General features: G+C 34.5%; 1 protein-coding gene across 4 annotated transcripts in view; it reads right to left on the bottom strand.

Annotated features, from left to right (window-relative positions):
- Positions 1-1,054: 1,054 nt before the first annotated feature.
- The window catches only part of TUSC3 (tumor suppressor candidate 3), a 217,559-nt gene continuing 207,146 nt past the window's right edge, over positions 1,055-11,467 (bottom strand). For 2 of the 4 annotated variants that reach the window (XM_035726151.1, XM_035726148.1), the window contains 2 exons: positions 9,370-9,432; positions 1,055-4,218 (listed from right to left, as the gene is read on the bottom strand). In XM_035726151.1, the coding sequence (XP_035582044.1) occupies positions 9,414-9,432 (19 nt within the window). In that variant the 3' untranslated portion in view covers positions 1,055-4,218; positions 9,370-9,413. Of the gene's footprint in view, positions 4,219-9,369; positions 9,433-9,459; positions 9,638-11,467 lie in introns of those variants that run through there. The other 2 variants (XM_035726149.1, XM_035726150.1) reach the window with 2 other exon arrangements.

The raw sequence follows: 11,467 nt of genomic DNA, 5'->3' as shown, positions 1-11,467 counted from the left end.
AATATTCCAATGTAGCAACTCTGGAAATTGGATTCTGCTCCCTCTCTAGAATTAGTTTTGTTGCTTGATCTAAGTTGTGATTATTTAGTGAATTTTCAAAACTATTTTTATGAAAATTGTGTTCCTTGTCACGTGTGGTCTCTGAAGTTTGTATTTCATTAGTTTAGTGGTCAGCTAGTGGTTTGACAGAGCTGTCCTTAAGTGCCTGCAGACAAAAGAAAGAAAAAGAAATAAAAGAAACTAGTCCCCTGGGCTTTGCAGATTGTTGGGTCACGCCATCAGTACTTATCCAGGGATTTACAACTATGCTCTAGCCTTCACAAGTCTTGCTTGGGCTGGGTGTAAACATCATTAAGAAGTAAAAGCCTAGGGTCTTCTCAGATCTTTTCTGAGGACGTATACTGACCTGGGTTTTGGCATGTGGCAGCTTTTCAAAGCCTTTATTCCCCAAAGTACTTCACCCTCCAGCTTTTCCTTTCATTCAGGCCTTAGCCATGTGTCTACTGTCTGTCACAACTGTTAATTCTTGCCTTAGGCAGGAGCATGTTCATTTCCTTTTCAGTATTTTGGAGAAACACCCTCTTGTAGCAACACTCTGAGAAACTCCTGAGTTAGGTGAAACAAAGGTGAACCCCTTGCTTGAATCCTCCCAGTAGCCCGCAGGTCCAAACAAACACTATTCCTTGGGAACAGGAGCATTCTGCCTCCTGTAGAGCCAGGTCCCCATACCAGTTACAGACTGCAATTTTTCATCCTCCACTACTGACCGGGGGGGAGGATGGGGAAAGACTAAGATAAATGCTATTAAGCTATCCATCTGAGTTTCAGTCATTTTTTGTTTAAGCTTTCATTTGATTTATGTTATATTATCTTCCAGACTTTGAACAATATTGACAGTTTCTGCCAGTCTTTCTAGTGTTTCTGTGGAATGGATGGGTCCTTAGAGTTCCTCATTCTGCCATTTTCATTGTCTATAAGCATGCATAATTTTTAATGGAAATAGACACACCAACATTTGGCTGAATGTGACCCGATTTTTCCTATTATAGTCTGAATGTGTGATGCTTTATTCAAACTTAGTAAATACTTACACTGTTATATGATAAAAACATTGCATATATATTTCAGACATAAGTAGGTAAAAAAAAGGAGTATAGAAGAATTCATAAATGACACATACTCATGGCTCGTATAAGGGGATTGAGGGGCTAGCATGAACACACTTGTACCCTTGTAGTGTGACTCCTATGCTCACCCTTTCCCCACTATTAGAAAAAATACTATCAGAACAATTATGTTTGACCCAATACAGGTCCTTGCTAGAGTATGAAAAGCCTCTTGTTTTAATATTTTAAATTGAATGTTAATGAGCTCTTAGGAACATTGTGTCCAAAAGTCCATTCAAATGTTTTGTTGCTAGATGCTCTAGTTAATGTTTGCCTTTGTTACCAGTACTTCTTAAAACACAATGTTTACTGTCATGTGTTTGATCTCAAAATAGTATGTCATGCCTTATTTAGAAATAACTACTCCCTTCATGTACCCTTAGGGAGGTTCTTCTATGGTTACAAGATCTAATCTCCCCAAATCACCATGCTTGCTGAATTGTTAATTGACAAGGGATATTACTTTATACACAAAAGAAAATTATAGTAAACACACAACACTATTGGGCTTACTCATGTGAATATCTGATGCAAGGAACAGTATGCTGAGCAAAATGCAACATTTTTTATTCATCAGATGTTGTTAGAAATTAAACTCCTTTAGATGGAATTTTCTGTTAAGATTTTTTCCTCTAACTGAAGACTGTTCAACATATAATCAGTATTTAAGGGAGACTTCAATACAGTAAATTTGGTTGAAAAGTGACATTGGAGGATACAGCATACCAGATAATTAATTTTTCAATTTAATTTGTTTGGCAAAGGTAAAGATGGCCTATATATTACATATGTGATTTTCCATATGCTAAATTCTGAAAGGAAACTACATTTGAACCACTCTTTGTAGTTTTGCCTATAGCACTTTCCAGGAACAACTTGTCTTGAGGCAGTTTATTTCCCTCTAGAATCACTTCCCTAATGCAACAACAGTCTATAGAAAAGTGACAGCTCTCTAGCTGTAAAATGCTAAAAGACTGTTTTTGTTGTAGGCATATAATGACTGAGAGGAAATTATATAATAGGCTACAAAACTTTTACTAATCTGGAATAGGGAAGTTCTCCTTACCTTGGTCATTGTCTGACTTTGGTCGTGACTGAACACTATATTAAAGCTTTATAGACAAACTAAAGGTATGTTGTTTAGATTTTTTTTTTTTTTTTTTAATTCATGAGAGACAGAGGGAAGGAGGGAGAGAGAGAGAGAGAAAGAAGCAGAGGGAGAAGTAGGCACCCAAGGAGCAGGGAGCCCGATGTGGGACTTGATCCCAGGACCCTGGGATCATGACCTGAGCCGAAGGCAGACGCTTAACCATCTGAGCCACCCAGGCGCCCAAAAGGTATGTTGTTTAATAACAACTTTGAGCCTTAAGGGGACAAACAAAAATAATTATAATAAAGATGTTTACATGTAAAATTTGGTCTCAGACTCCAATTGTAATACCTGTTCTGAATGAACCTTAGAAAATGTAAAAATACTCAATGGATTTACATTTACATGTCAAGTGCTACCTAGGGATAGGCATTAAACAAATGATCATGATCACTTAATGCTTTTCCATAAATGCCATTCCAGTACTAAATTTATCACACTTTGAACAGGAACTAGGGGACTTAATGTGCTTTTTAAGAATAGATTTGGGAATATGTGGTAAGGTGAACATAGTTCTGAATTATGCAATTTTCACTGAATATTCTGTTTTGACAAGATAACTTATTGCTAGCACACATATTGCCCTGGAACTAAGCTTCATATACCCCTGTAGGATTTTATATTTCCCATTCTTTACTGAATTTCATAAAGGTATGAAATAAGCAAATTCAGTAGATGTGCACTTGGTTCCTGTTGAGACTGTATACCTGAAACTCCTAACAAAGTTCTCCATGTTCTACTATTTAGATTTTAATGAAAATTAGATAACCTTTAAAAAAAAAGGAAAAAAGTTTATTGAACTGACTGCATTTTTAAATTATTCTTCAGCACCACAGAAAATAAAAATTCAGGTTTCAGAGTTTGAAACCCCAGTTAGAAGCTCTATTTTTCTATTCTTTTTGGCTTTCAGCTTCTAATACTTCTGTAAGTCAGACAAAATTTGTATTTCCTGTCTAATTTACAGGGTTGTTGTAAAGAAAAAAGATAACATATGCAAAAGTACTTTATAAACTAAAAGAGGATATACAAACATAATGATTAGACTCCTATATTTGGTTTTCAAGAAAGCTTCACTGACTCACTCACGCATAGGATAATTTTCATCTGGATTTAAGGAATGAAGTTTTGATGGCAAACTTTTTCCATATAACACGTGGGGAAAATGGCCATCATGCGTCAGTTTTGCAGTTACAAGTCTAGATTCCTGGGTGACCCTTCTAAAGTTAGAGAGGAATTAATTTCTAGTTTTGGTGTGTTGCTTCTATCACCTGATGCTTTCAAGCTTATTGATTTAGTCCTGTTTGCTTTAAAATTTATGTCCTGGGAAACACCTCCGTTTCCCAGGTTAGGCTTCCAAGTTGCAGGCACTATTCATCCAGCTCCCTGTCTCTTCATCTAATTGTGATTAATAAGAACAAAACCATCTGTAACCATACACACATCCTTTATACTGAAATGACAATGAGTATAATTTTTCAGTACGTGACATATCATGCATATACCTTATCTCCGTATAACCTTAAGGATTCTTTAACATATATTTCATAGTTTTCCCTTACTAACATTGTGGTTTTCTTTACTAATGAGTGAACAGTTCTAACACATGAATTCATAATTACATTGTCATTTATTTCAGTCCTATAGCATATACTGAATATAATATGCTTGAAAACACTTCAGTATTTCCTTTGTTCTTTCCAGTGCTAATATGAAATTTAACCATCCACTTCTATAAATTAAATTCACTAGGAAAACACATTTCAAAAATTATACAAGAATAAGCTAGAATTATCACAACATGGAAATGAACTCAAGAATTCAAACTATATCTCAGGAACACTTTATCTTCATGGTAAACATTCACTTTATGCAAATCCCACTTGGCTTCATTTAATTAAAAAGCTGAAAAAGAAAGAAAATTATATGCTGAAAATAAGGAAAACACAATATACTTTTTATTCACTCTAAAATAGTACATGTAAATAGCATATAAAAATGTCATAATTGTATTCATCCCATTCTAATTTTTTATCAGGGCAATTTCTCTGAACTAGTTCCTGGAATGGGGTCAACACTTGTGGTGAGAATAGGCCAGGGCTGGGAGAGGATGCTGATAAGAACTTGAACTAGCAGTGTTTAAGTTTGGGTAAAATACCCTATTTCTTTCTGTGAGCCACTTTCACTGTTGCTTAGAGCAGTAGTTAAACCAGCATTTAAACTGGTAATGTAAGTAAAAGGAACAAAAAGTGTCGGTTAAAACAAAAATTTGAAGTGGGTTGTTTCAATGTCTTAAAAAAAACTTCAATCTATAATTCATTCACTTACATAAAATAACTAAACGCTTGATGTTTTTTAATGAACTTTATAGCTGAAATATATTGTACAACCAAAAAGAATGTATTTATGAATTGGTGTCATTAGATTCTGAGTACATAAATATCTGTACATAGATGCTTGTACAGATAGAAATTAAAGTAAAAGGGAGCTATTTTTTTTTAACTTCCCTAAGCAAAGTTTTAATCTATGAACAGAAATAGAAGTTGTAAGATGGTAAGTCAATTTAAATAACATTTACTAAGTTTCTGCTTGATATTTTTACCTTTTTTCTAACACGTGGCAAGGTTTTTTTGTTTTGACAATATAACTTTGCAGGACAACCAGAGACAAACCATGTTTTAACCAAATATTAAAACAAAAATGAAATTAATTGCTGCTATAGTGGGAAAGCCATGTAGTTGGTTGGAAAACTGTTTAGTTTCGTAAGTTTAACATCGGGATATTTAAATCCTAATATCCTAAGAATGTATTTCTTTGTCTTTCTGAACCTCGGTTTCCTCATTAGTGAAAAGAATGTTTGGTTGATCTCCAGAGTTCTTTACAGTGCTCGTATTTTATCAACCTAGTGACACTATGTGCTAAAAGTAAACACGTATTTAAAAATACTTAAAATGTTATGTAATATATAATAAAAATATAATAAATATAATACGAAATTATAAAATAAAAAGGCTATACAAACTAAAATAAGTACTCCATTTCTGAGGAATTATTAAAGGCTAGAAACCACGTGCTGATTCCTCGATGCAATAAGACCTTGCTTCTATTTTTCAAAATAACTAGTTATGACTGCGATCCTGTAGGGGTAACCATCTTCATGAAGAAGAGTGTCAGCAGGGAAACTTCCTCAGAGCAGTAAGCAGTGGCTGCTATTGAATCCAAATAATCCCTAACACTGATGGCAGTGCACAGAGATGTGTCCTTTGTAGATGAACTCTTTGGCATTTTCTGCCTTTAATTTTAAGTTCCCCTAAAGATTAAAGCTAAGTGAAGAATGGGGGTTAATGATGAAAAGAAAACTTGATTATAAAATACTTAAAACTTAAAGTTGAAAAAATTATAACTTAAGAAAACTGAGAATTTGTAGGGTTTATTTATTTTTTAACTGGTCTAAACATTTCCGGCTGTGTGCATTAAAGATCACCTTTTATCACTGCTAAAAATACTATACCATCAAAGCAAAAACAGTAATGTGACCCTTATGATTATTTTATACTTCCTAACTTTTTAGCCCTAGAAAAGTCCAAAAGATTCTGATTTTTAGATGTTGTTAAATTCACAAAATAAAAGGATCTCTGCATCTTACTATATTTCAAATAAACTAAGAATCCTTAGTTACCACACTATTGGTTCACACTAGGGATTTTTCCCAAACTAAAATACCATTTTTTCTAAAAAAAAAAAGCTGTTAAAACAATCTTTTGTTTACATTTTATTATGCAATGACAAATTATATATTTTATCTTGAACGTGATCCTATTGTCTTACAATAAAGGATAAGTTAACAGACTACCTGTTCTTTTATATTTAAAGTATTTTTCATAAAAAGTTAAAAACTTTACAAGTGTTTGTTCAAGACATTGGAAAGATCAAAGTGTGTCAAAAATGTTTGTTAAAATCTTTCTTAGAAAAGCATAAACTATTATTCTCTAGGTAATCATTCAGTATTACTATTAAACATCCAAGGTATATTCCAGTATGAATGTTTTATATGGATTTCATCACTCGAGATTAGTCCCTCATTCCTATGTGTCAGGTTCTGACATGAATTTTTTCTTTTCACATTTACCTGTCTAGTAATTTTCATGTATATTTTAACAATTCTCCTATATTTATGTTTCTAATAGTGCTTGGAGAGTATCTTTCCTAGTAATGCTTATTGTAAAAATGTTTAAAAATACTTTTATAACATGGAAATTGTTGAATACCAAAAACCAAATAGACTGCTCTTACTTGGAATGTATTTTTCAGGGTTGTGGTGGGGTTCTTCAGAGCGGGAGCAGCTGCCTTGGGTACCACCATCAACTTCTGTCTGGACTCCCCTCTACCCTCTGTCATGAATGATTCTCTTCACAGGTCATGGCAGTGTGTACGTGTGTTAACACTGACTACTGTAGCTAGCTTAATTTGAAGTGACTGGTCAACTGACTCAAGTGGCAACAGAAGATGGAGGCTACATGGCAAGTCTAGAGAGCTGTACACAGAAAGATTACAGAGCAGATGAGAACCAGCATGAATATGCCCCAGAAACTCCCTCTTTTTCTAGCCTGAAGGGCTGCAACTATTCCCTTCTGGTCTGTGTAATTTGATTACCGCTTAAAAGTACATTAGGGATGCAGACAGGCATTGTGTATACAGAGAAGGAATGGGATGAAGATCTCCCAAAACTTGCAAGTTTGGTTCTTTCCTAATTACTCCCTCATACTAACATTCAGGATTTACATAAAAATGTGGTCCCTGACTTGCAGAGAAGTGATGTTCCAAAAGTTTGTAGCACGGTTATTATTTGAAATCCCAAGTAAGTTTTTCTAGAGAAACATTATTTAAAATGGTAATTATTTTCTCAAAGTTGAGCCAAAAAAATGTCTGTCTCAATCACTATTCAGCAAAGATTTACTGCCCATTTATTGCATACAAGAATATTGTGTATAGAAGGGTGTTGTAAGACAGGTCATGACTAAAAGTCAGGGCCATTAGGTTTCTTTCCTAAAGGAGAGTAAGACCTGGACACAATTAAGTGTAACACAGACATACTTGATATGATGGCACGTCCAAGTGTTACAGGAATTGGAAAACAAAGCAATACTCTGACTTTGAAACCAAGTTAAAAGAAGAGATAGTAGCCTAGGCTACAGGAATGAAGAAGGGTGCCCAAGAATGAAAATAACAGTGTGTTATGTTCAGTATGAGGAGTCCATACACTTTCTGTAAAAGGCCAGGAAGTGAATACACACTGTGGGCTCTAAGTCTCTGTTGAAACCACTTAACTAAGCTGTTGCAGAATGAGAAAAAAACCTCTGGATTTGGTCACTGGGTGGTCACTGGAGACCCATATTATATGTAAAGCATGTTTATTCCTTTTTTCTTCCCGTGAAAAAACTAAATAGGCATGAAATAGTGGCTTGCATTTTGTTTTTACTTACCTTAAACTAATTATCTGTTGTTGGTGTTTTTAAAAAAGTGTGTCCACAGTACTCTTAAATGAATTCTGTCCAACTGAGAGCTGGTTAAACTCTCTGAGCTCTTCAGATGGACAGACTTTTCTTGTGTACTGTACTTCCTATTCTCCAACTGGGGAAGAGTCAGGGAGACCTAATGGTGACATGATGCTCTGTCTTACAGAAATCATTTTCGTGATTAAGGGGCAGTTGCTCAGATTTCATTCTGGTATTGAAAAGAAAGTGTGGAAGGGAGGAAAAGCCTCGCTTCTTTACTCAGAGCATGGATCGTCCACTGGTTGAATTGTTCAATTGGCCTTGCAGTTGGTGGAACTCAATGACTCACTGTTCTTAGGGTTTTCTTAACCTTTATTTTATATTCATAAATGTTCTGAGGGGATGCAAGAGAGAAGTACATTATGGCTGTTAGCCAGCCCTCTTTAGCCTGATTCTCTGCTTTGTAATAGAAGATTACTGAACCCAGAAAAATGTTCAAGTCTGAAGTCAGCAATCCAAAAAAAGGCCTAGAGAAATTGAAGGCTTCATGAGGAGAATCTTTGGGATGGAAACCTTTCTAGATCTATGGTTACACAGGGCAACAACAGTTAAGTCTCACTACTGCTAAGGCCACTTCTCTACGCAGCCTAAACTGAGAGACTTAAGTAACAGCTTTCATAGCATGGTTATTAATAATTAGGCATGATCAGGAAGGTGGATACTATGTCTGGGGGAAAAAGAATAATAAAGGTAGGGTGTGGAATAAGGTTGGGGGATAGGTGAAGAAGAAAAATGTCTTTTAGACCACAGGAGCTGCCTATGTTTTTACTGTTTTCAATCGGATGCTGAATGGTGGAGTTTCTATCAAAGTAAAAAAGTTGCATTTTCAAGATGGAACTCACCCTCTAGGAGCTATTTTGTGCATGTGTATTCAGACTGTGTGTTGTGAGGCTGGAGGGGTTGGAACGAGCAGTACAAAATGTAAAAGAAAAGCAAAAAACAATTTTCTACAGAAATTATTTTCTTTTATATAGAGGTTCCTACTATCTATTCCTGAAATTACCAAATGCTGATTAAAAATCTTAGTATATACTTAAAAGATCTGTAGTTTGTCTTATTATCTTGGAAATTAAAATTTATACCATTCGTTAGTGGGAGAGACGTGACTACATTTGTCCTAGGCAGAATGAAATGTATTTCTGTCATTTCTTTTAGTTCTGTTTTCCTCCCTAAAGTTTTAAGAGAGAAGTAACTAAATGAAATTATATTTTGTTTGGAGTAGAGTGCATATCCATATATGGGAGTATTTTAAAAACCTACTGTTTGTCAAAATGGTTAATTCCATGGGTCAAAGTCTATTGCAGACACCTGTACCTGAGGGCTTATCTCTACAGCGAAGTACAACAGCCTAAGACTGGAATGTAGGGTCTCACCGTTAAAAGTTATCTTACATCTGTAAAACAATAGTTTGCTGCAACTTGTCTTATGTATGAGAGAAATATTATGGTCTTTATTTGAAAGATGAGGAAAACTGAGGCTCAGAGAAGATTAAAAGACTTGCCTGAGGTTATAGTTTTAAAGTGCCATGGTCCAAATCACATCTTCTCACTCAAAGTCCAGATCACTTTCCAATACACCACAGTGAAATACAACAATATGGAAAAAATAGTCCTTAAGATTCAATTTCCATTTGCAAAATATTATTACAAGATTTAGCACTGTATTCCTTATCTAGATAAGATAGGGGCCAGACAATGGTGCCTTTAGAGCATTCCAGCTCTTCTCCGAATCCTCTCTAAATCTTCGGTCCTTTATGTCATTCTTCAAAGCTGGAACTCAGCAGGAGAAAGACAATCCCAGTGAAATTCTTATCAGTGATAGGTATTGTGGGTTGATCACCACATCATTTCGATATTATTTTTCTACTTGTACAGCTCAAGATTATATTTAATATTTTCTCTACAGATGAAAGATACACATGTAAGATATAGAAATGAATGTGAGATTGCAATACTGTATACCCTGGGATTTTTTTTGCCTTGCTATGCTTGTTCACTATCATACTTTCCTCAAAATTCATATGAATGTCTCATTTCTGTTATTCTGTACTTTCCATTACTGAATGTCATTCCATTTTGTTGTTGTTGTTGTTATTCATTATCTCTCAAAATAGCCAAGGACATCAGGAATTAAAAGTATTTTTTTAAAGACAACAGAAGATAGTTTCTATGTCCATTATAAGCTTAATTAAAATATATTTTTATTATTTGATGCCAGCCAGCTAAGACTCAATCTGAGTTTGCAGTAAGTATCTTTATAGCTCCAGTTTCTGGAATAATTATCTTTCCACACACCACACATCCCTTTAGGTGTGTGGAATAACCTGACCACCCCACGAGGTGGAGTTGTACAATGTGGTAAGCCAGTACTCTTCTTTTCACTGTTTCTATCTTAATGGTTCCTGCTGCATTTAGATAATAAATAAAAAATGCTTTTGAGTTAAATAGTAAATTAATATGATGAGCACCTACTATGCGCACAGCACTTTGCAGATACAAAAAGGTATTTTCAAAGACTCTTCTCTAAAATATATCAGGATATTACAGAATGAACATGACTTTAATATATAAAACAGTTATGTATGAATACTTAATGAACAATGTAATGAAGTAAAGTGCTGAACAAAAATGTAATGAAGATGCTGAAGCTGAAGGGCTTGTACAGGTTAAGAAGGAGGTGAAGTAAATATTTAGTGAGAACCCCACTACATTTCAGGCATTACAAAGTGATCATATAACTTAACCCCACAGAATTCTGAGACAGTGTTATACCAAGTTTACAAATGAAGAAAGAAGCTCAAAAAAGTTAAATATCTTGGCAAAAGATAGAGAAATAATATGAGACAAACCTAACAACTGAGCCTGTCTCCAACCCCGTAAAAAAAACTAAAGCATGATTTTCCAAATGAAGAAAAATGAGACGCAGAACTTAGTAACTAACTCCAAGTCCCAAAGTTAGTGGAGAGGATCTAAAATTCAAACAAAGATTTGTGTGACTGTAGAGGCAGAGCTCTTAATTACAAAATTATATATTGAACCTGAACTCAGCTCTTCTGATTGTAAATATTATTTTTCCATTCTGCTACTCTATCTTGCTAAGACAACTAAAGAGTTTTATAAATAGGATGCAAAGTGATAGAATAGAGAATGTTTCTTTCTTTTTTTTTTTTTAACTAAAGTAGAGACCTGGGTCAGAAGTACTTATATAGAAATTTTTTGAAATTTTTGTAGGTCAAAGTGCATCAGTGGGAAAAAAAATGGGAAATTACCCCTAAGTAAAGACTATCATGTATTGCTATTAGCTCTGCTTTTCTTTGAAAATGGGGATGCACCTAAAGTTAATCTTTAATACACAAAATGAATGCAGTGCTACCATTAGAATAAAATTTTTTTTTTGAACTATGGCTCAGATGGTAATTAGACCAAATTCTTAATAATCTTGATATTTCACTGGTAGTTTCAAGGGACTCAGGAGCCCAATTAAGTTCATCAAAAGGTTCAGGGACAATCTGTCCTTTACTCAACTGAACCATGCAAATAGAAAAGTTACTTAATCTTCAGTGTAAAGAAAATCCTACTTAGAAAAGTAAATTAAATATA

Source organism: Zalophus californianus, chromosome 2, assembly GCF_009762305.2.
Source record: "Zalophus californianus isolate mZalCal1 chromosome 2, mZalCal1.pri.v2, whole genome shotgun sequence".
Lineage (NCBI taxonomy): Eukaryota > Metazoa > Chordata > Mammalia > Carnivora > Otariidae > Zalophus > Zalophus californianus.
The sequence above is the reverse complement of the archived record's forward strand: the minus strand, read 5'-3'. Positions and strand labels throughout refer to the sequence as shown.